Source organism: Castor canadensis, chromosome 7 (genome assembly GCF_047511655.1).
Source record: "Castor canadensis chromosome 7, mCasCan1.hap1v2, whole genome shotgun sequence".
In the NCBI taxonomy this organism is placed as follows: Eukaryota; Metazoa; Chordata; class Mammalia; order Rodentia; family Castoridae; genus Castor; species Castor canadensis.
Window position 1 is genome coordinate 140,485,861 of NC_133392.1, and position 27,534 is coordinate 140,513,394.

The window sequence follows — 27,534 nt, forward strand, 5'->3', positions numbered from 1 at the left end:
CTGTGCTTTCCAGTGAGCCACACTGCCCAGGGGCCTCTTGGCCATGCAAAAGCTGGTTGTGCACAGAACACTGCAGGCTTTAGGTTTCTGGAAAGCCGAGGTGTAGGACACGGGAAGAGGGAGCAGTGGGAGGCCCCTCTCTCTGCCAGCCTGCCCTGGGGACAGCCACGAAGAAGGCCCCTCAGGCATGATTTTCTCCAGTCAGTACCGGACACACTGTTCCTGATTTTGAGAAAACGTTTCACATTTTAAAAACGCAAATATTTATTTTCTCTCCTCAATGTATACGCTGAACTTCTGGGTGTCCCCCAGCCCGGGCCCCACAGTGGAATGTGAAAACCGCCCTTCTCTTTGGAACCTGCCTCTGTTCCTACCTGTGGTCTATTTCTGGGCTCTATAACGTGGGAAGCGACACAGAAAAGGCGCCTGTGTTCCCCGCGGAGGCCACAGAACTGCCATTCAGAGAGGACCTGAAAGAGGGATTTCATGGGCCCAGCTGGGCCTGGCCAACAGGGCTCTGAACCCCAAACTGTGGGCACAGCCCTGGCTGTCAGTTAGGGAGGGGCAGTTGGCCAGGAGACCTGGCTCTTGATCTCCCTGTCTGCCTTCCTGAGGCCTGGGAGAGCTGTGTCTCTTAGTGATGGTCACCATTGTGCCCCTCGTGTGACCCGTGATGGCTTACAGGGAAATGGAACCCATTTATCATTTCTGCCTTCTTTTAATTCATTTCTTCATCTGCTCAGCAGATTCTCTGTGCCAAGCACCTCGCCGGGCCCCAGGGGTGAAGAGAGGACTGAGATAGGCGAGGCCCCGGATGAGGCAGGTGACACATTGATAGCACACAGTCTTGGGAAAGAGGTGCACCATGGTCTCTGGACACCCTGCAGTGACTCTGGAGAAGAGAGCTGGACATCGGAGTTGTAGGGGAAGCCCTACATGCTTCTGGGTTTGGGGAGGGTGACGAGTTAGGGACAGAGGAGGCCTAAATGGGAGAAGGCCAGGTAGTTTCAAGCTAATCAGGGAACCTCTCCAGGCCTCAGTTTTCCCATCTGAGTAATGGGCTAAATATTGTCTGATCTGTTGGGCTCCCACATCTGTTGGGAGAACACAGGAGACAGAATGACAGTGACTGCTACACCAACTGTTGAGAGGTCATCTCATTGTTGAATGCTGAGCGCTACTGGTGAGTCTGCTGCACCAGCACCTGGAGAGCTTTCTCTCTCTCTCTCTCTCTTTCTCTCTTTCTTTCTTTCCCTCTCTTTCTCTCTTTCTTCTTTGGCAGTACTGGGGCTTGAACTCAGGGTCTCACTCTTGCTAGGCAGGTGCTCTACCACTTGAGCCACTCCACCTGCCCTTTTTTGTAATGGGTTTTTTTCAAGCTAGGATCTCATAAACTATTTGCCCAGGCTGGCTTCAAACCACCATCCTCCTAATCTCTGTCTCCTGAGTAGCTAGGATTATAGGTGGGAACCATGGGTGCCTGGATGGAGATCTCTCTAAAACCCATCTGTGCACTTTCCTCTAGTGAGTTGTCATTTCCAGAGTAAGTGCCCAGGGCCTAAAGGATTCCATTCTGTCCCCAGAAGGATGGAAATCCTTTGACCCCAACTCTACTTCTGTCTCTCAGTCCCTCCTCACATGGTCCCACAAAGCAGGCCAGCCAAGAGCCAACCGCTCCCCCTGCACAATGACAAGTGGGGGCTCAGAGAGGTTAAGTCACCACCTCCAGGTCACACAGTTGGGCCACAGCAGCAGTGTCAATGAACCTGTATCTCTCAGGTGGCCAAGCCTGTGCTCTCTGCTCTATTCTGTCTATCCATGAGAGTGGAGGAGTGAATGGGACCATTCTTAGTTGTGTCCCTTCATTTATAAGCTGTATTAGTCTGTTTTTCATTACTACAATGAAATACCTGAGGTTGAATAACTTTATAAGCTCACAGTTCTGGATAGTTAAGGTTCCAGCATTTGTCAAAGGCCTTGCTGGTAGTCCGGTATGGTGCAGGGCATCACATGGCAAGGGATGGGGAGTGTGTCTCCTTTCTCTCTCAATCTCTCTCTCTCTCTCTCTGCAGTGCTGGGATGGAACCATGCAATCTCTGAGCTACACCCCATCCCTCTCCCTCTTCTTACAAAGCCACCAGGATTCAACTGTGGAGCTGCAGCTGGTGGTCTGATCTGACCCTAGTCACCTTGAAGGTTCTGCCTATGAATGCTGAAGTTGGATTAAGTTTAACATCTCACGATGGGTGTCAAATTTCTATAATGAACTTTTGGGGGCATGCTCAAACCATATCTAACATGGCGCCAGCCTTTGTCCCTCCCTTCTTGGTACTGGGCCTGGGTGGAGTGAATACATCCGTGTTTACTGGCTCACAGGGCAATGCAGGGAAGCACGGGGAAGGGGCTTGGGAGGGAGGTGGGCAGGGAGGAGGCCCTCCACCAAGCTTTGCAGAGCGAGCAGCAGGGCTGCGCACACAGGCTGGGGACTCTTTCCCGGCAATCATACTTTTCAGCTCTCTGTTCTTCGGTTCCTCTCCTGGGAATGGAGGTACTAATAGTGGTGGCTCCCAGGGTTGTCATGAGGACTGAGACTCTCTGCCTCTCAAATCAGCCCTAGGAGGGAGGCACCAACGTCATCCTTAGTCTCCAGATGAGGAATCCAAGGCACAGAGAGGCAAAGCAACCTGCCCGTGGCCACACAGGTTCTGTATGGCTCTCATGAACTGGTGAACTGGCTCTCCTATCTGCTCCTGTCTGCCCTGCACAGGAGTGCAGGTCCATGTTGGTTGCAATTGGGATCTCTAAGGATTCTGCCAGGTAGAGCTAAAAGGAAGAAAGGGCATGCCGGGCAGATGGCCCCACATGTGCAAAGGCCCTGTGTCCTTTGAGGCGAATCCAGGAAGCTGGAGAGGAGGGGGTGTGTGGAAAGGTGGACAGTGAGGCTGGAGACAGGGAAGTGTGTTTAATGAGGAAACTGGGGTTGGAAATGTAGGTGGGGAGGGATTTGGATGTGGGATGAAGGTGCTGGGCAGGGCTGAGACTGTTGGACTCAAGTGTCCCTGGGTGGCAGCTTCAGGTCAGCACGGACTGCAGCACCCGCCTCCGCGCCCTGCCAAACCCTTGACGGAGCTGCCCCCACCACCTAAGATTTCCTGAATTCCAGCTGAGGCTCTGGTTGCTTCTGTAGGCAAAGGCGCCCTTGTGGCCAGGCACTCCCTCCCTCTCCAGGCACACAGCACACACACCTCCATTCAGCCTTGCCCCGCCCCTGGGGGGCTGGGGCAGGGGCACTGTCCCCACGTCAGCGAGGTTGATAAGAGGGCTTGCTGGCCCCCACCACCCTGCCTGCTGCTGCCTGCGCTGCCACAACCATGAGGCTCATCTTTGGCACCAGCCTTGCACTCTGCAGCCTGCTGTTGCTGGTCCAGGTGCCACAGAGCCTTGGCCTTGCACCCCGGTCCAGAGGTGAGGGAGCCCATGCAAGATGGGGACACTGATGAATAGCCCGGGGGGACTGGGCATGGAGATGGGCAGAGGCTAAATGGGCGCCAGGATGTGGTGGGATAGGGAAATGGTGACAATGGTGACTCAGGGACCATGCATGCTTTGGGGATCTTGGCATCACAGGCTGACAGAGGCTGGCAGGCATCTAGAGCTGTACCAGGTCCACAGCTGAGCTCCGGGTTCTTTGATGAATGCAGATCTGGGAGACCAAAAGCCCCTCTCTCCTCTGCCAGTCCTTCCAGCTTTGGCCTTTTAGGGGCTGCATCACCAAGAGTTTCAGCCTTGGGCACTAAGCCTAGAATGCTTGGCTCTTCCTGTACAGATGGGGAAACTGAGGGAGAAAACCTGCCTAAGATCACACAGTGAGATAGCCCAGAGCCAGTAGAGGCTAGCTCCCTCTCTTTCTCTGGACCTCAGTTTACCCATTTGTAGCCTTAGCCAGGGAGTCAGTTGCAGGGTGGCTTCTAAGGTCTTCTGAGGGTCTTCCATTCTAGGGCCCCAGGGCTTGGGTGCAGGACAGTCCTAGGTATCTTCCTTTTCCTGGTTCTCCTGCATCCTCGTTTTGGATGGGCTCAGTGTGGGGTGGGGGAAGCACAGCCTTTGTTCAGAGCCCCCATCTGGCTGCGTGCCCAGCCAGAGACTGCATCTGCAGTGAGCTCATTCTTCCCATTGGACAAATGAGAAAACTGAGGCCCAGAATGGTGTCACTACCTGCCCACGGCCACAGAGTGGCTGAGCAGGAATCTGGATCCAGGCCTGTCTCACTCCACCTCTGATCATCTCCCAGCATGGGCTGTGGTCTTCCTTGATATCTGGAAGGTTATAGGGTCTTGGAGCCCACCTGGTCAGGCTGCCAAGGTGACCACCAAGAATTCCTGCTCTTTCCCTGTCCTTGGAGACCTGAGTCAGCAGCCCTTACCCTGCCCCAGGGGAGAAGTCAGCTCTATTCTGTTTGACGCTCAGATGAAAGGGGCTATGCTGCTGGTTATCACGTCGGCCCTTAAGGCTGTGCCCACTCCTGGAGGCCCATCCTCAGTGCCCTCCTGATCAGCTAGGAGAAATAGCTGCCCTGGTTTCTGACAGCAAATCTGGGCTGAAACCTGAAAAGTGTGTTATAAAGGCTGTGATGCCTTGGGCTGCCCCGGAATGCTGTGTGGTGCCTCCTCTGCGTACTTTTTCTCACTCTTGAAGAATCCTGCAAGGAAGGGGGTCAGCTTCCTGCATGGAAGAGGAAACTAAGGCTCAGGAGGTGAAGTGAGTAGCCCAGGATTGGAAGTATACTCTGACCTGCCCACAGGCTGACTCTAGGGCCTTTCAAGTGGCTGATTGGGTGTCCACAGCCTGAGCAAAGGACCTTGCTTAGCAACACTGAGGCCACTGTCTGGGTCACAGCAGACCCAATGCCCTCTCCTCTGACCGTTGCTCCCATTCTTTGCCTTCTCTCCCCTTCCCACCCAGGGCACCTCTGTCGGACGCGGCCCACGGACCTGGTGTTTGTTGTTGACAGTTCTCGCAGCGTGCGGCCTGTGGAGTTTGAGAAGGTGAAGGTGTTCCTGTCCCAGGTCATTGAGTCGTTGGATGTGGGGCCCAATGCCACCCGGGTGGGTGTGATCAACTATGCCAGTGCAGTCAAGCAGGAGTTCCCCCTTCGGGCCCATGGCTCCAAGGCCGCACTGGTGCAGGCGGTGCGCCGTATCCAGCCGCTGTCCACGGGCACCATGACTGGCTTGGCCCTGCAGTTTGCCATCACCAAGGCCTTCAATGATGCTGAAGGTGGTCGTGCCAGGTTCCCTGACATCAGCAAGGTATGTGGTGTGCCCTGCCCTGTGGCTGTTTCTGGCAGCAAGTCTGGGCTGAAACCAAAAAATTCTACAGGCTTCTCTGTGCTAAGAGTGTTGTCTACATTCAAGTGAGGTGACAGCTTCAAAGATGGGGACACGGAGGGTCAAAGGAGATCATTAACAAAGGTTACCAGTTGTAAGTGTCAGAGCTGGGGTTGTGACTATCTTTCACCCACCTGCCTGCCCCAGGAGATCACAGTCTGGTGAGTACTGTTACTTCAGTCCACTTGACCTTGGCCACCTAGTCAGTCTGAGTTCCTCGAAGAGTAGAGCAGAGCAAGGCCAGCCACGTACTGGAGTGACAGGGCGGAGCCTGTGGGAATTCTGAGGACTCATAAAGTGCTCAGAATAGTGTGCCTGACACTTGGTAAACACCATGTCACCACCAGCTTGTTTATTTGATGATTCTTGAGGGCGGGGCTCAGGAAAGTGAAGTGTGTGCCCAAAGTCATAGTCAGGGAGGGCCTTAGGAACGTGGTGAGCTGTTCACAGGGCTGTGAACCCACAGTGTTCCTTTTCCAGGGCTCAGCACAGGACCTGAGAGCTGGCTCAGGTGTCTCCTCCCTGGTGGTCCCCACAGGCATCTTCGCAATGTCATTACAGCCCTCACTGGCCTGAGGCGTTACACAGGTCTTTCTGTCACCCACTAAAGGAGCACTGCCCCCGCTTGCCCACTCTAGGCCACTGGTCTGCTCTGTGGGAACCAGTTAACTCTGGAGATTACATTGTGGGGCCACTTACAAGTTTCAGCACGAGGGGACATAACTGCACCCGATGGCCATGGCATCACAGCCTTAGGCGGTGCTAATGGAGAGGGGTGATAGAGTGATGGTGGTGACACCTGTGGCTGGCCCATCTCTGAAGTTAACTGGTTCCCCACAGATCAGACCAGTGGCCTGGGGTGGGCAAGTGGGGGCAGTGCTCCTTCAGTGGGTGACAGAAAGACTGAGGGAAGCTGGCACCAGAGAGCAGGCGTTCAGCCTGGAACTCACCCACTGGAGGACCCAAGGTAGATGGAACGTCTCAAGACTAGGTGGGTGCCCCAGGGGAATGTGACAGCAAGTGACAGTGAATAGTCATAGCTAGGTTTCAGTGTCAAGATCCCAGGGCCCCCCAAAAGAGATGGTGCAAGATCAGTCCCCAGGGGCCCAGCAGAATGCTACTAAAAATGCCAGCTGCCCCTTCCTGCCTTCTTCTCCTCATGAATCATCTCAATCCGCACCCTATCCCACAGGTGAGGGAACCCTCCACGTTTAGGTGACCTGTGCCAGGAGGCCACATTTTTCATCCAGGCTGGTCCTACACACTCTATGGCAGGGCATTAGAAGAGGGGCAGGCCAGGACCTAAGGGTGGGGACTCAGGAGTCAGAGACACAGCAAAGGTCTCTGAAGACTGACCCCAGGCCTGGCAATGCTGTGAGGACCCTGGTTCAGACCAGGGCCCCTCTTTCCAGGGTACAGGACAGAGGAACCTGTGGGAGGGAGGCAGACAGTCTCCACCTCTCTGGAAGGTGCAGATGTCATACAGGGAAATAGAGCAAGACAGGGGGGGTGGCATTTTTCTTCCCTGGGTTGATCTGGTCTTCAGATCGGCCCTCCCTCCCAGGCGCAGAACGGGGACACTGGTCCAGCCTGGAAGCAGTAACCCATTCCTCAGCCTCGGCCGCCCTCTACTGGCCACTTCGTAGAACTTCACCTTGTCGGGCGCCTTTGCTTGGCCCCAACCAGGGTCCGGGAGATTCCATTCACTCTGAGCGCCTGGTCACAGGGACCTCACGGAGAGCAGAGTTCAGCTCCGCTCACTAGAGCGGGGCTCTTAGCAGCCTGGGGCCTCAGCTAGTCCGGTCCTAGGGGTCGTAGGGGTCCTGTCTGCAGAGATCCGCATCCAAGGGGGAGAAATGGCTCTGCCCTGTGACCACAGAGCTGCCTGCTTGAGGAAAGAGACAGCAGAGGCCGGAGGCAGAGGAAGGACACCTCAGCCACGTCTCTTTCAGTCAGAGGAAACCTGTCCGCTCCCTGGCTAGCGGGTTCTCCTTCCTGGGGCCAAGTCCTGCAAGGGAAAGATCGATCAACTGCTTCGACCAGTCTGTGTGACCCTGGCCCAATCGCTCTGCCTCTCAGGCCTCCTTCTCCTCTTCGGTCAGCAGTCTTGGAGGCTTCCTGGAGGGCGCAGCATGGCGAGGGGAGGGCTGACCCTCACAGGCCTCCGCATGTCCCAGGTGGTCATCGTGGTGACCGACGGGAGGCCCCAGGACAGCGTGCGGGACGTGTCTGCGCGGGCTCGGGCCAGCGGCATCGAGCTGTTCGCCATCGGCGTGGGGCGCGTGGACAAGGCCACGCTGCGGCAGATCGCCAGCGAGCCGCAGGACGAGCACGTGGACTACGTGGAGAGCTACAGCGTCATCGAGAAGCTGTCCAGGAAGTTCCAGGAGGCTTTCTGCGGTGCGCCGAACCAGTGGGGCGGGGCCTGGCCTGGGGGCGGGGCCAGGACCAGGGCAGGGGCGGGGCCACAATGGGGACTGAGACAGAGTGAGCATCAGGGAGGGGATAGTGCTGGGGGCGGGACTAGGAGGGGCTGAATTGGGATCAAGAGTCAGAGTAGGGGCGGGGCCGGTTCGGAGGGTGGGGCTTAGTCGGGATAGTGACTATGAGCCTCAGGGTTGGGACCAGGGCTTAGAGTAGAGCCTATATGACTTGGGGATGGAACCTAGATCAGACTGAGGTAGGCAAGCACCCAGGATGGGGCCATAGCTAGGGGGTGCCTGATTCAGGTGGTCCCCCACCCCAGGTTCAAGTTGTTGAGGGTAATGATGTTAAGAGCCCTTTTATATGGTGAATTCTCACAGGAACTCAGGAAGGGCTGGAACCCAGTTAGGGGAGCATGTCAAAAGCCTATGGGTGTTTCTACATCGTGGGTTTTGGCATCAAGGTTTTCCATGATGCAGGAGGATCTGAGGAGCCTGGGAAGATTCAGAGTCCTTCCAAGAAGGGATGTAGCCCTGTGTGTATGTGGGAGATCTTAGGGATGGGATCAGCTAAAGGCTTGGGGTCTCAGGCCTGAACTTTTTCCACTTGTGAAATGGGTCTAAGAAGAGCTTAAACTTTATTGGGAGGATCCAGTGAGGTGATACAGTGTGTAATGCTCAGAACATGGTTCTTAACACAATTTTATTGAGCAAGTTCTGTATTGCAGTGTTCATTGCTGTGTGAGCTGTTCTAACACTTGTTCACAGGAGTGAACAAGACCGATTAAAGGTCTTGCTCCTGTGGCCCTTTACCCTTTTAGAGGACTTCTATTTCTGTCACCAGCATTATCACTTTCAGGGGTCTTGGCCTTGGCACAGTGATTCTTTCCCTATGCTGAGGGTCTGGGGCCTGGAGCCCCCCAGTTGGGGGAGGTCTCAGTTTTCCTGATTGTGAGAGATGCCCTGGTCAACATGGTAGGGGGACATTCTGGCTGAGATGGCCAGGATGTCTTTGTGATTGTGAGCTAAGCCTCTTCTTGTCCCTCCCTAGTGGTGTCAGACCTGTGTGCTACAGGGGATCACGACTGTGAGCAGGTGTGCATCAGCTCCCCAGGATCCTACACCTGTGCCTGCCATGAGGGTTTCACCCTGAACAGTGATGGCAAGACCTGCAATGGTCAGTGGCTGGACATTGGCGATCCCTGGGGAGGGCAGGAAGGAGGTGGTGGGCCTTGACGGCTCCCAGGAAACCCACCCAAGCTTCCCCAAGCTTTGCCTCTGGACCAGTCTTCGAAGGAGACAGATGCCTTCTAGAGTCTAGTGTCTGCAGAAAGCTCTGTCCCTCTGTTATCATGATGCGCGTTGGGGTTAGTGTGGTGGAAGGCGACGGAGTATTGAGTTCGAAGCTTTGTGCCACCACTTCTGAGCTGTGTGATTTATCAGCTGTTTTCCCGTGTCAAAGGGGACCACCAACCCTGGCTTAACATCCTGGGAGTTCTGAGGGTGAAGAAAGATGATTGTGCATGGCAGGTACCCAGCCCATAGCCAGGATGCATGGCTCTGTCCCTAGCTTCATCCCCTTGCCTTTGTGCCCACCCCAGTCTGCAGTGGTGGTGGCGGCAGCTCGGCCACTGACCTGGTGTTCCTCATCGATGGGTCCAAGAGTGTGCGGCCAGAGAATTTTGAGCTGGTAAAGAAGTTTATCAACCAGATCGTGGACACGCTGGACGTGTCAGACAGGCTGGCCCAGGTTGGGCTGGTGCAGTACTCAAGCTCAGTGCGCCAGGAGTTCCCGCTGGGGCGCTTCCACACCAAGAAGGACATCAAGGCGGCTGTGCGGAATATGTCCTACATGGAGAAGGGCACCATGACCGGGGCTGCTCTTAAGTATCTCATTGACAACTCCTTCACCGTGTCCAGTGGGGCTAGGCCTGGGGCCCAGAAGGTGGGCATTGTCTTCACAGATGGCCGGAGCCAGGACTACATTAATGATGCTGCCAGGAAGGCCAAGGAGCTTGGTAGGTGATGCCTGCTTGGACCCCGGACACCACTGACGGGCAGGGACTCACATGGGTACAGCTTGGTGAATTTGAATGGGATGGGGTTTGTTAGTCCAATTGTCTTTTACTGATAACAAAACTGAGACTCAGCAAAGCAAGTGCTTCTCTCCATGGTCCTTTCGTAGGTGAGGCCTGGCACTTTTCCAGCTGGACATTTGTTCCTGAGAACATACCATCTGTTGGCAGGCAACCCCACTTTGGGACAAGCTTGACCCTCAGTTTCATCACCTATTAAATAAAGAAAATAATAACTTCCAGATGGTTATAAGTGTTAAATGAGCTCCCAACACAGAACCCCCAACACGGGGAGTTAGTGCAGGTCTGACACGTAGCAGACTTCAATCGTTATTCTTGTCCCAGGTGTTGTGCCTGCAATTCCAGTAGCTGCCACCAGGTGGTCTGGTGTTGGTGCCCAAGGCATTCCCGCGGAAGGCCAGCCTCATTGTCTTCTTCCTTTGGCAGGCTTTAAGATGTTTGCAGTAGGTGTGGGTAATGCTGTGGAGGACGAGCTGAGGGAAATTGCCTCAGAGCCTGTGGCAGAGCACTACTTCTACACAGCCGACTTCAAGACCATCAACCAGATTGGCAAGAAGTTGCAGCAGAAGATCTGCGTGGGTGAGTGAGCCAGGAGGGTGTGGATGGGAGGGGTGGGTGGGGTTCTGTGGGGGACAGAGTCACCTGGAACTGACTGTAGGTGGTACCATAGTGGACATAAGGAGGCTTACATGAACAGTGCTCTGCCTGGTGCTCTCCAAATCCTAAGTACTCACGCCTGTTTGGTAGGAAGATCACTGTCCCCATTTATAGACAGGGAAATAGAGGCCAGACAGCTGGAACCACTGTTAATCACTGAAGAGCTAATAGTGGGCCCCTGCTGCCTTCTCCGTCTTCTGGTGAGGAATTTGGGCTCTAGAGGCAGACATGACTAGGTTGCCTCCCAGCTCTGTCACTGATGGCTCTGGCCAAGTGGCTTCATTCTGAGTCATCAATGAGATTAATGACTTCAAGCCTAAAGCGTTGGGATGAAATTCACCAAGATGGCACAGAGTCCCTGATAGTGTCCTGCATGTGGTAGGTGGTCAGCATGGCTCCCTGTCAGGGCTCTAAGGACCCAGAAGATGTTCAGGGGTTGCCTTCCACCACTGCTGGAAGCCCTGTCTTCAGGACTCTACTGTCTTTCTGCCATTCTTCTCTTTCTGTCCGGCTTCTCAGATCTCCTAATCCCCTTGCTTCCCCATGTCTCCCTAGCACTGACTGTCCCCCTCCTCCAGGCTACCACTCAGCAGCTCCCTTCTCTTTCCCTCCTTCCCCTTTGTCCACTGCAGAGGAAGATCCATGTGCCTGCGAGTCCATAGTGAAATTCGAGGCCAAAGTGGAGGAGCTGCTGCAGGCTCTGACCAGGAAACATATCCTTTCCTAGCAGTTGTTGTGGGCAGGGGAGGGGGAGGGCAGGAGGGACACTGCGGGGGCACCAGAAGAAAGGCATGATACTGTGGCAAGGTTTCTCCTTGCTTGCTGCTTCCTGGGTTCTGGTCAGATAGACTGGCTCCAGCCCTGGTACAGGCTCCTAGAGGGCAAACAGAGAAACTGAGGTAGAAGCCAAGCTCTAGGAACTGAATGCACACAGTTTTGGATATGGTCAGGAAAATGTGGTACCCTGTGGATTTCTCATTTCTCAGGCACCTGAGCACCAGCCCCCCACTCAGAGGTGGGGTTGGCTCCAAATAGCTCAGCTTGCCATGGTGGGGGCTCCTCAGGACTGAGGCTTTAGGGCTGCCCCATCCCTCTCTGCTCTGGCCACCCAGTGTCTCTCCTTAACTCCCAGTCCACTGGAAGCTGTGAGCAAGCGGCTGGCCATCCTGGAGAACAGAATCATCTAAGGTCGCCTGTCCCACCATGGCCTCTCTATCTCCCACCCCTTGTGTGGCTCAGAGAGTCCTGTGTCTGTCCCCTGTAGCCCAAGTTAGTCTAGCTCTGCCATCTTAGTGAGGGCGCTGGGGAGTTGGGATACCCCATAGGAGATGTCTCCGAGTGCCTGAGGGGAGTGTGTGACAATGTCTGGAGCATGTATGTGAGCCTGAGTGTGTGTATCTGTGAGCAGAATGCTTGTGCATGGTGAGGACACAGAATGGGTGCATGACAGACTGCGTATGCATTTTTTCCCCAATCAAAAGCCTAATGTATTCCTATTTTTTGTTTAGTTAACCCTTTCTTGACTTCAAGTGCTGTGAATCTCTTCTGATTTTTCCATTCCTCAAGGAAAAACAATTAAATGTGATTTAACTTAAGCACTGAATGGAGCTAGAGGTGGTGTGGTTACTGGGTGATCAGGAGGAAGGACTGATGGAGGTGGGAGGTGATGGGGCTTGTAGGGATGGTGATGACAGTGGCCACACCAAGATCAGCTCATGTCTGCTCCGCCTCATTTACATGGTCTCATTTACATGATCTCATTTCATATTCCCAGGGACCCATCCAAAACTCAGTAATCCAGAACAGACTGGAATCATCCCCATTTCATAGATGAGAAGAGGGGCATCTGAATGATGAATGGTTGTCCAGCAATGGGTCAATTGGAGAGATAGACCTTGAATCCAGAACTGCAGGATATAAAAAAAAAAAAGACTTTCCAGATAAAGGGCAAGCGTAGCAGATAGGACTCATTCATTCAGGCATCACATGCTTATAGAGCTCTCATGTCAGGCAGGGGGAGAGGTATCATATGAGATAGACAGAGTCCCTTCCCACAAGGGCCTCGCAGTGGAGCAGGGTCCTCATGTCACCCTCACTCTAGCTGGAGAAAAGAGTGGGGTTAGGTGGTTCCTAGGCTTGCCTACTCTTGGTTCCTGGGAGTTCCAGGGTGAGTGTGCACATGAATGACATGGTGGGCTTCCCTCCCCCACTGCTCTGTTTTCCTGTGACATTGGGGGCTTTGCCCACCTCCAACACAGGCAGCAGCAGCCTGCTGTGGGGAAGGTATGGGAAAGCCTCCTGACCCATGCTCCCCTCCCCCAGTCCTTCCTGGGCTCTGTCAGCCCTCTGCCCCGCCCTCTGGAGCAATGTCCCTCAGACCCTCCATCCGTGCCTCTCAGACAGGAGCCTTCCTGATTTTCTTATCGCAGTCCTGTTTAATAGAACATTTTTAGGGTCACTAGTACACCTGCACTCAGAGCAGGTAAACGGCTTTTACAAGAAGTTCAGACCATCCCAAACGATCCTTGCAAGCAGTTTAAGAAGACAGGACAACAACACTAGCCACACTCAAGTGTCACTCCAACACTGTAGCACAACCACACCAGAGCAGTTTAACTGTGACTGGCCACTGCTAGCCCTGAGACCTGGCTGCTGCATGTCACTCACAGAACCTTCTCTCTGTGCAGGTCTGGGTTAGGGGTCTTCCTGTGGCCTCAAGAGATTCCTTGTCAAGCTTCCCTGTGGGGACAGCTCAGGTGATAACTCTGAGATGAATGGCCCTGGGGGCAGGGCAGCAGCCTGCTGGTGCTGTGTGACTGCTTCTTGGTCTCAGCTGATTGGTCAGTTGGTGGATGCCTGACTCAAACTGGGCTAATTAGAATCCCTCTTCTAGAAAGCCAATAGAGGGAACCCTAATCACCTGGCTGGTGGTGCTGGGGTGGAAGACCTTTATCCTCTAGGTGCCCTAAAAGGAAGAGGTTGGAGGCCACTGTCCCATGGAAAGGGAAAAGCAACATTTGCTGGGTTGTTGATAGCATTCCAGACCGAGGATATTTCAGTTAGTTATTGCTGTGTAACAAACAGCCCCAAAACATAGTGGCTCAGAACAACCAGTGGGTTCACTGGCCTCAGAGGGGTAGGTCTTCTGCTCTGGGTGGGGCTGGCTAGGACTGCAGACATCCAGTCCAGCTCACTTATCTGCCCTGGAAGAGATGGCTGGGAGGCTACTCCCTCTCTGAAGCCTCAGGGCATTACGTTCCTCACATGGGCTCCTCAGCAGGAGAATGGGACTTCTTACGTGGTAGCTCGGGATTTCTGAAAGGAACTCAGGGCTGAGGCCCCAAACTGGCAGGATCTCGCTTTCACTTCATTCTGTTGGTCACAGCAGTTGCAGGCCAGTGCAAACTCAAGGAAGTGACAAAGAACTTCTGGCCACTTTTAATCCACCACATGGGGTCATTCAGTGGTCTCCTGCCTTAATACACTCCATGTATTAAGCAGCTTTGTGTCACCACAAGAAAATCCCTGAGGCAGCAACCAACTTTATAAAGAGGTAAGGTTTATTTAGCTCACAGCTTTGGATGTTCAAGTCTGATTGATGGTTGGTTTGGGCTCCAGGCAGCACGTAGTGACTGGAGTACAAGGAGGAGCAGAGTCACTCTTCAAACCAGAGAGAGAGAGCGAGAGAGGGGTGGGCAGAGGGAGGAAAGGAGGGAGAAGAGAGATCCCACAATCTCCTTTGAGGGCCTACCACTGATGACAAGGACCTCTCACCAAGCCCTGCCTCCTAAAGTTTCCACTATCTCCCAGTAGTGCCACTCTGGGGACACCCCAACCTATATCCAAACCCTAGCAGCCAGGAAGCCTTCTCAGCAGACTGAACTAGGCTGACAGAGTTTCTGTTTTGTGCAACGTGAGAGGGCCAACTCAGCTGTCCTCTTTCTCCTCCATTTCCTTATATCCATGTGGTGGCCTTGGTGTCCTGTATTTCTTCAGTTCTAGGAAGTGATCAGTGTGTCTTGGGCTCCAGTCCCTATGCTACTCTGCTACCTGGCAAGGCCCATCATCTCTCAGTCACAAAGGATTCAGCTGTGGTAAGGAAACAGGAGCGCTTCCTCCTGGCCTAGAAAGGAAGCACCCTACTGCTGCATTATGAGTTTCCCTACCTCCCCGACACATCCACACGTGTCAGCTCCCCACCAGCCCCCTTGAGATGCTCTGGTCACTGACCTAAGTGACTGGGACACCTAGGACACCTGTTACTGGCTGGGAGACCCCCCCCCACCAGAGTGTACACTACAGCTCCTTGCAAGTCTGGCTCCTTAGCAGAGATGGGGGGCCAGGGACTTATGGATGAATTTGAATATCCAGATCCTCGATGGAGTGAAGGCGAGGACAGCCAGTCTCTGCTCCAAGTAGCACCAGCCTGAACACTGGTGCTCAGGCAGGAGGGTGATGTGAGTGCACAAGCTTCCAAGGGGACAGTGGCTGTCTCCATCATGCGGTTGTATGACAAACGTTTGGAGCTCATCTATGTCAGTGTAAGCATGAGGGATAGAATGGAAAACAAAGACACAAATGGCTCTGTCTTCATGTTCTGACACTCCAGCCTCACAAGCCCAGACCTGTCACCATCTTATCTCCCATGGGCCTCCGTTCTTCCTCCAGTAAATGGAGGAGATGATCTAGAGGGGAGGAGAACTCTCCAAAGGGACCAGGGTACCTTCTCAAGGACCCTAAATTGTCTATGCTTCTTTCCTAAGGTAAACAAAGTAAACACAGAGAAGTGCCCGGGAGCACCTGCCTGGGCCTGGCACAGAGTGGCTTCCAGGCTCCTAGTTTCCAGAAAACATCCCATGGGGAGGTTAGGGGCACTCTTTGGGGGTCACACAGTCCTGGGTGTGAGTCCCCAGGACCTCCTTACTTGTAAAGACTCTTGTGCACTTGGATCTCAGCTTTCCCAACTGGACATTGTGGCAATATGTCCTTTTCATAGAGCAGGACATAGCTTCCCAAGAGCCAGGGCTGAGTGAACATGGGGCTGGTCCTACTTAACTCCCTGGGAAGATGGCACAGGGGGATTCTTAAGGAGAGGGCAGGAGGTTGGGCAAAACTCTTTTTTGGACCAGGAAGTGTGTGGGGAGAGTGGAAGCCAAAAAGGGGCACAGGGATGGGAGGAAGGAGAGTGTGGCAGTGATGTCCGGGCCAGGCAGCTCCAGGGCCATTTGGTCTTATTTCTACATTCATTCACTCATTCATTCACACATTCAGTCCACATTTATTAAGCATCAACAGAAGGTGAGGAAGAACCAGGTGCTGAAATAAAGTAGAAAGTGTGGCATGGTCTCTAGCCTTGTGGTGCCCATGGTACAGGAGGATGACAGACATTAGAGCTGGGAGAGCAGGATCGGGGGGTGCTATATGGCAGGGGCTTGCAGCTGGGGAAGCCTGGACTCAGCTCCATGTGGCCTGGGAGCAGCAGCCAGGAGCAGGGAGGAGGCCTAAGACCAGATTCCGAGGGACTGTGTGCTGGCCTTGGCCTTTGGCTTATTAAAGACTGTGGGCTTGATTCAGAGGGTAGCATGAAGCCTGTGAAGGGTTGTGAGTAAGGAGGCAATGTGGCCAGATCTTCCCAGTACAAATAGGACTTGCTGTGTTTGCCCCAAATGCTAGGTAGGATGGGAGGCTAGCTGCGAAGAGGCCATAGCAGGGCTGGGTAGGAACCCAGCATGCACATCACATTTCTGGCAGGTGTGGTGACTTTGACTGGCCTTGCTGGATCATGTGCAGGGCTGTGAGACCTGTTGGCAGAGGACAGAGAGACCCTTGAGCTGGCTTTGGACCATTGCCCACAGAGGCGAGTGACCTTAGGAGATGGTTTAGTGTTTCTCATTCTATAAGCCATGGGACTTGTCCAAGTGAGTGCAAATTTATCTGACACTAGCCCTGCTTAACTTGTAGTAATTCACTTGTGACATTCATGTCAGCACTGGGTGCCCAAGGGGTGCTCAGCAGACCCAGTGTGCTGCCCCTCTGCCCACCGGCAGTCAGCGGGCTGTGGCTGGGCACAGTGTAGACCTGCACCTGGAAGGCCATCTGGCTAGGAGTTGGGCCTGGTGCCTGAGGGCAGAGGGGATAGAGGCTGGTGGTAGAGAGCCCCTGCTAAGCAGGTTGGCTATGGAGAGGTGTGGGGCAGGGAAACCGATCAGAGCCTAGTGCCAGGAAGAGGCCCCCAGGACCAAGGCCAGGAGAGGCCACAGCACAAAAGTGTTCACTTGGCAGGCCCGAGTGCTCTGGGTGTTGTGACTCCACCTGGTCAGGCATATCTTGGGGTCTAGTGTAGGCTGAGCTGAGGTGGGCTGGGAATCTGGGGCCCCTGGAGCTGAGGCCCAGTATTCTTCACAAATCAACAAGTGGGCTGTGTGTGCTGAGGACAGCCTTTGGCACATGGAGGGTGGAGGTGCTTCCTGTCTCCTCCATTGCCTCCTGAGGAATTCTGTGGCAGGAGGGAGAGTGTGAGGTGCATCTTGGAGAGCTGCAAGCTTGACCTCCCAGGAGCCTGGACCCCAGGCACAGGCGAGAGCTGTGGAGTGTGCATGTTAGGGCCAGAATTGCAGTTGACAGAAACTGCAGTCAAGAAAGAAATGAGGGGGCCCCATGACCAAATGTCCTGAGCTCAGCAATGTCGTCAGGCCTTAGTCTCTCCACTCTTGCCTCTGGTCTTCACCACCATGGCCTCATGGCCAGGCCGGCCTGAGATGCCCTAGAGCTCTGCACTTACCCCCTCCAAACTCCAAGTTCACTCGGACTGGGCATTGTGCCTGTCCACAAACTAGCACTGTGGCAGGGTGGTGCAAGGCTCTGACTAGCCAAGCCTGGGCTCTGCCCATCCTTAAGGTGAAGACAGGTAGGGGACCAGCAGTGCAAGACCCCCCAGGACTCAGAAGGCTGGGCAGTGCCTCCCCACAGAGGAAGGGCTGCTATCAGATGCCAGGGGCAGGAAGCTGGGGAGTAGGGTATGTGTGGGGGGCAGAAAGCCACAAATTTCCCTGCTGGGCAGGGTCGTCATGCCCCTCCTCACTGCAAGGATGAGCTGGCTCTTATAGGACCCCACCTCCAGGTTATGAGGGCAGGGCAGGCAGCCCCAACCTCCTGCGCTGACTGTGTGCCCCCTTACACAGGTCCTGATTCTTCCCACGTCAACTCCAGTCCTCGTGGAATCAGTCCTTTCCATATAATTTTCACGTCTCTCCCCACTCTAGGTTTGATAACAGAAGGGCATAAACAACTCTCAGAAATAAAGAAAACCAGTGTTGCCCCAGGAAGTCACAGTCTAGTGGCAGGTGGTAAGTTACTTTGTAACCTATAATTTTGTGTCCTTTGAATTTTTGTATAAACAGGACTAAACCAATTAGATTTAAAAAAAATCTTTCTTTTCTTAGGCTTGGGGCTACAATGGGATGTCTTGGCTCCATGGTGGATTGGTCACAAGGATTCAATGAAGAGCTTGTTTTTATAATCACAGTTCATTAATGGATTTACAAGGGAGGGAGGGTGGTGGGGGTCCTCAAAGGGGATTGTTTTGCATTTTTCCTCTCATAATTTCCCGATTTTTCTCCCAGACCAATACACTGTGAAAAAAGGAGGTGGGTGGAGAGTCCCCATACTCCATCTGTTCCAGATGTGTGTGTAATTAACTTGGAGAACAGGAACTGGCTGGGGCTTCCTGGTAACCGAGGATGGGCTGCCCCACTCCAGAGTTGCCTGGTGGCTTGGAAGCTGGGTGCTCTGTTCACATCAGGTGTTTTGATGTGAGAAGTGGATAGAAGTGTGGTATCTTTGAGTGTTTGGGGTGGGAGTCAGATTTGTTACTGTTTGTTTTTTTATTTCTGTTCTTTTTTTCTTTACCTGGGCTGCTCATTAGAGTCTGAATGCTATCTTCTGGTGGGCTCCTTCTTTTCTGTGACTACGGTGGAGGATGGGCCAGAATATGGGAGGCAGGAGCAGGGTGGAAAGGCAGGAATTTAATGGGAAAGGAATGGAAATGTTGAGGCCAAAATGCAGCTGCCCACAATAAGGGCCTTTGTTGGTTGAGCACTTACTTTGTGCCAGACACTGTTTTGGGAACTTTTTGTGGACTAGCCTCACTGTGATTGTTTCTTACCACGGTCCTAGGAGATGTTTGCCTTTCATCCTTCCATTTTACAGAAGAGGAAACTGAGGCGGAGACAGCATGATCAGTGTACTCCTGCCAACCAGCCACGGAGCTGGTGCTATAGCTGTTTTTTGACTCGTGTGTCAAGTGCTTGCTCCTACAGCACTGGGTTTTGATAAGAGGGCAGGTGCGATGTTAGAAAGTGTTGATCAAGTCAAGGTGCTCGGCCCGCGGGCAATGAGATGTGGGGACAAAGGTTGCGTTCATCCAGCCACTGCTCTATCTCCAGCTGTGACAGACTGAGCTGCGCTGGCCCAGGTCCTGAGGCCACAGCGATGACAATGAGGAAGTGGGAGCCTGACAACAAAGGGAGGGGGATGTAAAGCGGGTGCTGAAGCATTTCAATCAGGAAGTGCTGAGACACACTGAGTGGAGCGGAGCACGGGGTGGGTGGCGGGGGTGGGGGGGGTGGGGGGGGGTGGGGGAGTCCAGTGTGGACGTGACCCAGGTGGGCCATTTCAGACTGGCTGCTGAGTTTGTGCACAGTGTGTGCGTGGGTGGGGTCACACTACGTGACAATGGCAGGTAATATAACTTGCCACTTACCAGTTTACCAGCACCGTGTGGACTTGCTGTGGCTATTGTACCCATTTTACAGGTGGGAAGGGCTCCCCAGAGCTGTAGTGAGCTGGGGTGGAGCCAGGCCCATCAGATTCCAAAGCAGCTCCTCTCCTACACCTGCGCTGTGTTCCACCTGTGAAATGTACTCTTGCAGGAGCAGGGCCATGGCAGTAATCGCCTCCGAACTTGGAATTAAAAAATTTTAAGTTATTTATTTTTAATTTTCTATATTTAAGGTATGTAACATAAGGTGCTGTGACATGTTTACCCCGTGAAAGGGCCACTGTAGTGGGACTTTGTGATCTTAAAAGTAGCCTGAACTGCAGGCCCCAGGCTGCCCTGGAGGGATATGACCACGAGGTGGCACCGTCAGCTCAGAAATGAGGAGGTCCAGCACCACAGGGAGGGTTCAGCATGGTTCCTACTAGCCGGTCAGTTCCTGTCACTTGGGGCACCGGTAACACCTAACCTAATCTTTTTAAGCCTCACACTCCTGAGGGGGTGGTGACCTCTCCCATGGAACCATGAATGTGGGTCTTCCAGAGACACTGTAGCCTGGCTGCGCTCTCCCTGGCTACCCCTGGAGGAGCTCCTCCCCTCTGAGGAGTCTGGTTCCAGGACCTATTCAGAGGCACTGCAGGGGTTGACAGCTCAGACCTGAAGGCTAGGGTGAGGTGGCCCAAGCAGGAACAAAGGAGGTCATAGTTGTGCCCCACCTTCCCTTGTTCCTTTGGGGATTTCCCTCACTCCTCTGTCCCCAGATTAGGATGCTATTGATCAGAGCCAAACTTCCTACAGCTTAATGGAGGGATGGGGTGTTAAGAGATGTCCAAGTAGAACCCTAAAATAAGGACCCTAAAATAAGGGCTTCAGAGGACAATGGATTGTAGTCCCAATCCTTGGGGTGCGTGGGCTGGAGTGCTGCGAGGCTACAGGCACAGGACGGTGCCTTTGGGGCTCACCTAGGAGTTGGGGAGAACAGTCCCTGTTGCTGGTAGAGCCTATGGGATGAGGTGATGTGTGAGCACTGGCTAGGTGTGGTGGATGGGACCTGTACCTGCTGGCTGCTGGCCATAGCGCAACCTCATCCTTCAAGCAATGAGTTTCCTTTTTCCTTGGCAGAAAACCTATACCGAGTGGAAACACCTCTCTTCCCATTGCACTTCAGGGTTCGTGGTCTCCCATGTCTCTGTTCTGTCTTTCACCTCCTGGTGAAAGGCAGGTAACCACCCTATACAGTGACAGTGATGGGATCCTGAAGCCTGAAGGGACTTGTTTTAGAAAGCAGTGTAAAGGTGGCTGGCCTGGAGGATGTGACAACAGTTGGTGCACAGCGGGCACTGGGGAGGTGTTGAAGGTCGATCATCACTTAGTTGCTCATTGCCCAAGAGCCAGCTGTCCACCTTGCTGGCCTGGTGTCCCGGGCTTGGTGCCTGATCTTCAGAGACTTGGAGGGTTGTAGTCACCCAGCTGGTCCCTCAGGGGATTCAAGTTCCTGATATGGTTTCTCCAGTACTGACTGCTGCCATACTGACTGCTGCTGGAGGAAGCTTGAAAATACAGAGATCCAAGCATCAGAGCCACTGGGCCCGGGAACTTGAATTTTTAGGAGTTTCCAGGGATTCTGAGGTGCCCTGCCTGTGCCCAGACCTAGGTGTGAGACGTGGCTCCACTAGGCTCAGTGTGATCTTGGTGACTCCCTGCCCCTCTCTGAGCCTCAGCTTACAGACAGCACTGGGGATCATGCAAGACATAAGGGAAGCCCCTCATCCATGGGATGGAGCTGGAAACTCCTGATCAGCCAGGGGAGCTCTGAGTGGTGCTGTTGAGCTCACTTGGCCACAGACTGAGCTCCACTGTGCTCTCTGGGCTGGACACACACAGATCTTGAGCAAATCTGCTGCCTCTGTTTCCCACAGTTCTTCAGTGGTCATAAATGGTTCATAAAGACTGATTCATAGCATGTAACAACACATTTGCCACATGTTAAATGTGTACATATAAAATGATACTATATAAATATCAATAATAGAAGTAAATATAAAGACAAAATAGAAATAAATATGCATGGTATTATAGAACACTATACTTACATTGTATTTCTATAAATAGCAATTAGTGAGTACAGATTTATAAACAGGTACAATTTATTCATGTTTTCTGCCAGCTGAAGATTGCTCTGGGAAGAGTGAGCCTGGTTCCTTCCTCTCACCCTCTTTGGTTTCACTGTGTGGAGCAGAGGCTCAGGGGAAGAGGAAGCACTAGGATTTGAACCCAGGCTTGTCTGCTACGCATGGCCCCTGAGCCTCCATTTCCTGTTGCCCCGGCACTCTTGTAGCTATAACTGGGGTCCCATCCCTGCTGGCCCTGCTCCAGCTTGGCCATGTCCCCAATAAAACAGGCTGCAATGGGCCACTCCCTGCCCCAAGGCCTCTCTGCTTGCTGCCTTACTCCCCGCCCCCCACCCCCAGGCTGGCTTGGCTGCTGCCTGTGCAAATGGCCATCATCAGGAAGGATTTTCCCGCCTCCTTGGTGTTAGATTTTCCCCTGCAGTTTCTTGTCTCTCTTCCTGGCAGGCATCTGTGGACACCAAGTGCCTCCCAGCTTCTCTCCTGTGGTGGAGAAAAGTAGGAATCTTGTCTCCTACCTGGACCTCCTCCAGGAGCTGGGAGAATTGGGAAGTGCATCTGGAGAGCCCTCCACAATGCATCCTATTCTCAGGGGCCACCCAGGCCATCGCAACCTTCAATCCCTTTCCCACCAGACCTTCCTTCACATGACCTGTGATCAGTCAAAGTCCCATGCAGTGCCAAGGCATGACTGGGAGCAGCTGGCAGGGTGGGGTCTCCCCAGGAAAAAGAGGAGCAGAGGAGCCGGAGCTGCCCTGAGGGGGAGAGTCCAGGCCATATTCACCTGCCTGATGCCCCCACCCCTTCCTCCTCCCTCCTCCTCCAGAGGGAGAGGGGCAGCTCACTGCAGATGTGAGGGTGACTACAGGTCAGGCATAGACAGACATACTTTATGTTTTACCAGTCAGGTATCTATTTTAATGGGTATTAGAGAAAAATCCCATGAGCAATTAGCACATTGAGACTTTGATTTCATGGACATTACGGCTCAGTGTGAAGGAAATTGAAAAAAAAAAAAAAAGCTCATTTCTGGCCAGTTTAAAGGGACCAGGGGAGGAGAGGCTCTATGAGTGGGGGTGGAGATAGGACGGGAGAAGTCACTTAGCTTGGGGGACACTGAAGAGGCCCATGGGACCTGGAATTAGGTGCCCAGGGTCCAGCCTAACTGGGACTGCCTATGACTGAGGGTCCTGGGCAGGTTGCTGCACCTCCAAGATCCTCAGTTTCCTCAGGGAATGGCAACAGCAGATCACAGGGTATGACAATGGTCAGATGAGATGAGGGTGGAGCACTGGTGGGAGTTCAGCACAAGGTCTCCCAGCTGTGGCTGCTGTGACTATGTTGCTGTTATTATCAGTGTTACTGTCATCACAGGGGCTTTGATCTGGGTGAGGATTTTATCTTCTTGTGGGGCAGAGATCTGCTGGTCTGGTGGGGACAGGTATAATTCTGGTGGGGCTGGGGTCTGAAGCAGCTCTAAGCATTTGATATGCAGCTCAAGTCGTATCTGTCCATGAATCCATCCACCACCTACCCACAATCCATCCATCATCATTCATCCACCATCCATTTATTCACCATCAATCCATCATACACCCATCACCCATCATCCATCCATCCATCCACTGTCTATCTATCCATTCACCCACCCATCCATTCATCCATCCATCTATAATACAGCCACCATCCATTCATTCACTATCCATCCATCATACACCCACCGTCCATCATCCATCCATCCATCCATCTATCCATCACCCAACTCATCCATCAATAATATACCCACCATCCACCTATCCAACCGTCCATCCACTAAAGAATTGAACTCCTTATTATGTATTAGAAAATGGTGGTGCAGACAGTGCTGAACAAGACACCCAAGGTTCCAGCCTTCATGGTGCTTTAGAAGAACAGAAAAGCTGGTGATGGGCACACATCATCACGAAGTGTGAGGATGCCAAAGGAAGGGAACAAAGGCTGCTACAATTAGGGGAGCCTGACTGATGGAAAGAGTACCGGAGCTGGATCCTGCAGGACCAGAAGTTCATGGGTGAAGGGAGTGTGAGGGAGGAGACTGTTCAGTTTCTCCTGGGAGGGGCAGGTGGGGTGGTAGGAGGCCTGAAAAATCAGAAACTTGATCACTGGGGTTGGGGTGTGGCAAGAGTGATGTAGAGAGAAGTTCATTCTGACTGTGGCGGGTATGCGTTGGGAAGGTACACAACAGATTTGTGTCCAAAGGTCCCTTGGCCACCATGTGGGTGTGGACTTGGAGGAATGGGTAGATTTGGAGATATCTGGGGACTTGAGTCTCAGTGTCAGCACAGAGGGGAGAGAGCCAAGTGGGGATGGGCTGTGGAAGGGAGATCCCAGGCTTCTGACTTGAATGACGGTTGAGGGAACCTTGTCAGGATTCCTACACAGAGAGCATGGCTGTGTCTCTGGATTTGTGTGCAGAGGTGTGGACTCAGGTCCTGAGCTGTTGCAGGTGGAAATTTGAAGTCATCAGCATCAGGAGAGAAGGGCCCTAGGGGAGCAGCTGAGCAGGAAGAGCAGGGCCTGGAGCAGAGAGGGGAAAGGAGGAACAGCACGTGGTTTAGGTCAGGGTTAAAGGGGCCACTGCTAAGCCAGTGGGGGAATATGTGTAGTCTCCATGACAGCAGTGTCACAGCATGGGGACGGTGGCAGGCAGAGGTGTGCAGGCACAGACAATCAGACGGTCCACTTTAGGAAGACTGGCTGGGAAGGGAAAGCAAGAAGGTAACAGATGGAGCAGGGCGTCAGATTCAGTTTGCTTTATTACATGGGGAACTGAACTTGAATACAGCTAAACACTGAAGGGAAGGGAGGGGACAGAGGTAAAGATAAAGCTAGCTAGCCAGCTAGTTAGATGGCTTCAACATGTTCCTCCCTTTCCCTGGACAGGTTGGGGTGAGGGTGGGAGAGGTTGGCCAGAGCAGGTTGGGACCCCAGACAACCTCCATCTTCAGGAAGAGGAAGGGATGGCCTGATGGGTGCCAGGAATTTTGGATATTTGACTTTTTCAAGGCTTGGATTTTCTCTGTGCATTAGGAAATTAAGTGGCCTGCTGAGAAGGATGGGAAAGTGGGGGGCCTCAGGAAAGGGAGAACGCCTGGAATCGTCCCCATAGGGACCTGCCACATGTGAAACAGGGCAGTATGTCCTGGTGAGGACTTGGGGACTGGGAGGAGGGGCAGGCTGAGCTGCTGTGGGTATGTGTGATTTGCGTGCTTCTGTGTTGGGTTATGAGCTGACCTCTAGGATGGACTGACACTGAGATTAGCCCCCACCTGGTGCTTGAACCTGAGTTCTCTAACCCTGTATACCAGAAAGCCTGCCATAAGAGGACCCTAAAATGCTGGGCTGAGGAGATGCAGCAGCTTCTCAGCTGGTTCTCTCCATCCCATTTCCCTCAACCCTTCCTGCTCACTGTTGCCAGAAGGTGCTTTCTAATATGTGAATTTTATCCTGTCATGTCCAAACTCAAATATCTGTCATGGCTCCCAACTGCCTGTGGTATCAACCCTAGCCTCTTTGTCCTGGAACCAAAGGCTTCTTGGAGTGCCCTGCCTCCTTTCAGGCTGCCTTCTCCCTGCTCACTCTCCCCCGTGTGGGAGCATCTGACTCTTCTGGAGACCTGGATTCACTGCCAGGTTCAGTCATCGAGGAACACCTTCAGGAACCAGGCAGGATATAGTGCCAGTGGCAGCAAGACTCACTGTAGGAGGAGTAAGAAGGAATCTCCTGAGCCTGAGTTACAGGCAGACCCTGCAGGCGACAGCTGGGTTTAGAGACAGGTGGTTCACAGCCACCAGGGGCCCACTGGACTGGGATGGGGGAGAGGGAACCAGGGGTGTCTGATGCTCACCCAAAAGGGACAGGCACACCCACAGCCATCCACTGTGCAGCCCCATCAGAACCCCCAGCACCATTTGCCTACTTGCCTAGAGAGGGTGACATGCCCAGGGCTGCTTAGAGAGGACAGAGGAGTCACTAAGGACCAAGCCAAGGGCACCCAGGGCCCAGCTGGCGCCACGTCTCTCAAAATAAGCTTCTGGCAGGACAGGCACAGGGGTAGCCCCTCACCTGCCTCTGGTCAAGGCAGAAAAGGCCTTTGGTTTAAGGTCTAGACAGTGGTCAATATCATCAATGTGGGGCCCTGTGAGGCCAGAGCCATCAGGGAGTAGATCAGAGCTGTGCGGCCTCATTACACCCTGGCCTGTTTTCCACCTCCTGGCCCAAGATGCAGTGGCTGCTATGGTAACTGCACAGGCAACGAGGGAGGCTGAAGGGTCAGCTCAGACCCCAGAGCCTGTGGGCCTTTGGGGTCTTGGAGAGAGAAACTGGACCCTTGACTCCTGTGGGAGGCATTCTGGGAGAGAAGTGAGCAGAGGGGAAGCTGCATCTGAGCCCTCTCCTCACTAGGTCCAGTGGCAGGTACTTCTACCTGCCCTGGTTAATCCTCACTATGGCTCTAGAAACCTCTGTTAATGTTCCCATTTTCAGGTGAGAAACCCATGTCTGAAGTATGCTATGTGCTGAAGTCACCAGCTGTTTAGTAGCAGGGCCATGAGTTCATCCAGAACTGTCACACTCATGAATTTTCTTGAGCCTCAGTCAGCAGACATGAAGTGACCAACCAGCACAGGCCCCATGAGGTACAGGACACTGGGAATGGGCCTAGACCAAGAGTGGAGAAACTGAGGCTCAACCCATGGTATTGCACGCCCTAGATGTGTCGCCTTGGGATTCTCAGCCTCAATTTCCTCATCTGCATGAGAGGGATGGCCACCCTCCAAGGATTATGGGAGGATTAAAATGAGACCTGTGTGCCTGGCACAACATTTACCATCAACAAACATGGGCTGAGGCAGAAACTGAGGCTGGCTGGGATCCCAGCTCTCTGCTGTGGTGCCTTCCCTACCACTGATGCTCTGGTTCCTGACTCCTGGCTGTTTTGCACATCCATCCATCCCCCCATCCCTCCCTCTTCTCTCCTTCCATCCTTCCTTTCATCCATTTATCTCAATCTCTCCATTCATCTATCCACTCATCTCTCTCTCCCTCCCTTCATCCATCCATCTCTCCATTCATCCATCCAGTCCTTTTTCCCTCCATCTGCCTGAGATGCACCTGATTGCACCTGGCAGGACACTTCACTTAGAGCCTCTGAGGGTGCGGTGGGTTGGACAGTGGATGTGGGGGTCTCCTGGATGGGTAGGTGGGTCCGTGAGAAGTACAGGTGCGGAATGACAGTGGCTGCTGCTCCTGGCTCCCTAAGCAGTCCATTCTGAGTGACACACACCAGAAAAGTTCCATTGGCATCCAAAGACTATGTCCCCTGTCCTCACAAAGAATATGGAGGGGACCCCCTCCCCCCGAGTGTTCCACTGGATCACATCTGCCCAGGGGTTTTTCTAATAGGACTTTTTTTCTAATAGGCTTTGAAAAAAGCCCCTACTTGACACACGGCGGTGGGCATGAGAATCCCTGGGATAACCTTACCTGCTTTTAAATGTGAAAACCCCACTGAGAGAATCCCATAGCAGCAGGGATATAGCCCCCATTTGCTGCCTGGGGCTGGAAGCTTGGCCAGGACAGGAGGAGGAGGGAGGCAGAGGTGCCCCAGTCCTGTTCCTCTAGGTCCCCAGGGGAGGTTGTGGGCAAATCCCGAGGCAGGTAGAAGCTTAGTGTTAAGGACCCAGGCCTTCCTGAGAGCCAGTCTCTTGCTGGCAGGCTGATTAGGTTCAGAAGGTAGTGGGGGCTTCTGGGGTGTTTCTCTGAGCCCTGAGGGCTCTGAGTACTTGGTGGGAAAGACTGGGATGAGCCAGGTGAGGATGAGAAAGGAGAGGGGAGAACCAAATAGGGACCTCCCAGGCTTTCCACTTGCCAGGGCTGAGAGGCACCTGAAGAAAAATGGCTGACTAACCTGCTTCTAGAGACACTGACTAGTCTCCCTACCCTCCACTCCCTCACACAGCTGGGGCGTTTTCCTTCGTCAGCATCAGTCCTAGCGCCTGCTGAGACGCTCAGGATCTGGGAATTGGA

General features: G+C 53.4%; 1 protein-coding gene across 1 annotated transcript; it reads left to right on the top strand.

Moving 5' to 3' along the window:
- The first annotated feature begins 3,233 nt into the window (after positions 1-3,233).
- Matn1 (matrilin 1) lies at positions 3,234-11,290 on the top strand. Its single transcript, XM_020156576.2, has 7 exons — positions 3,234-3,465; positions 4,963-5,309; positions 7,565-7,787; positions 8,862-8,987; positions 9,412-9,828; positions 10,333-10,485; positions 11,196-11,290. Exons 1-7 carry the CDS (start codon positions 3,372-3,374, stop codon positions 11,288-11,290), a joined length of 1,455 nt encoding a protein of 484 aa, XP_020012165.2. The 5' UTR covers positions 3,234-3,371.
- The last annotated feature ends 16,244 nt before the right edge of the window (positions 11,291-27,534 follow it).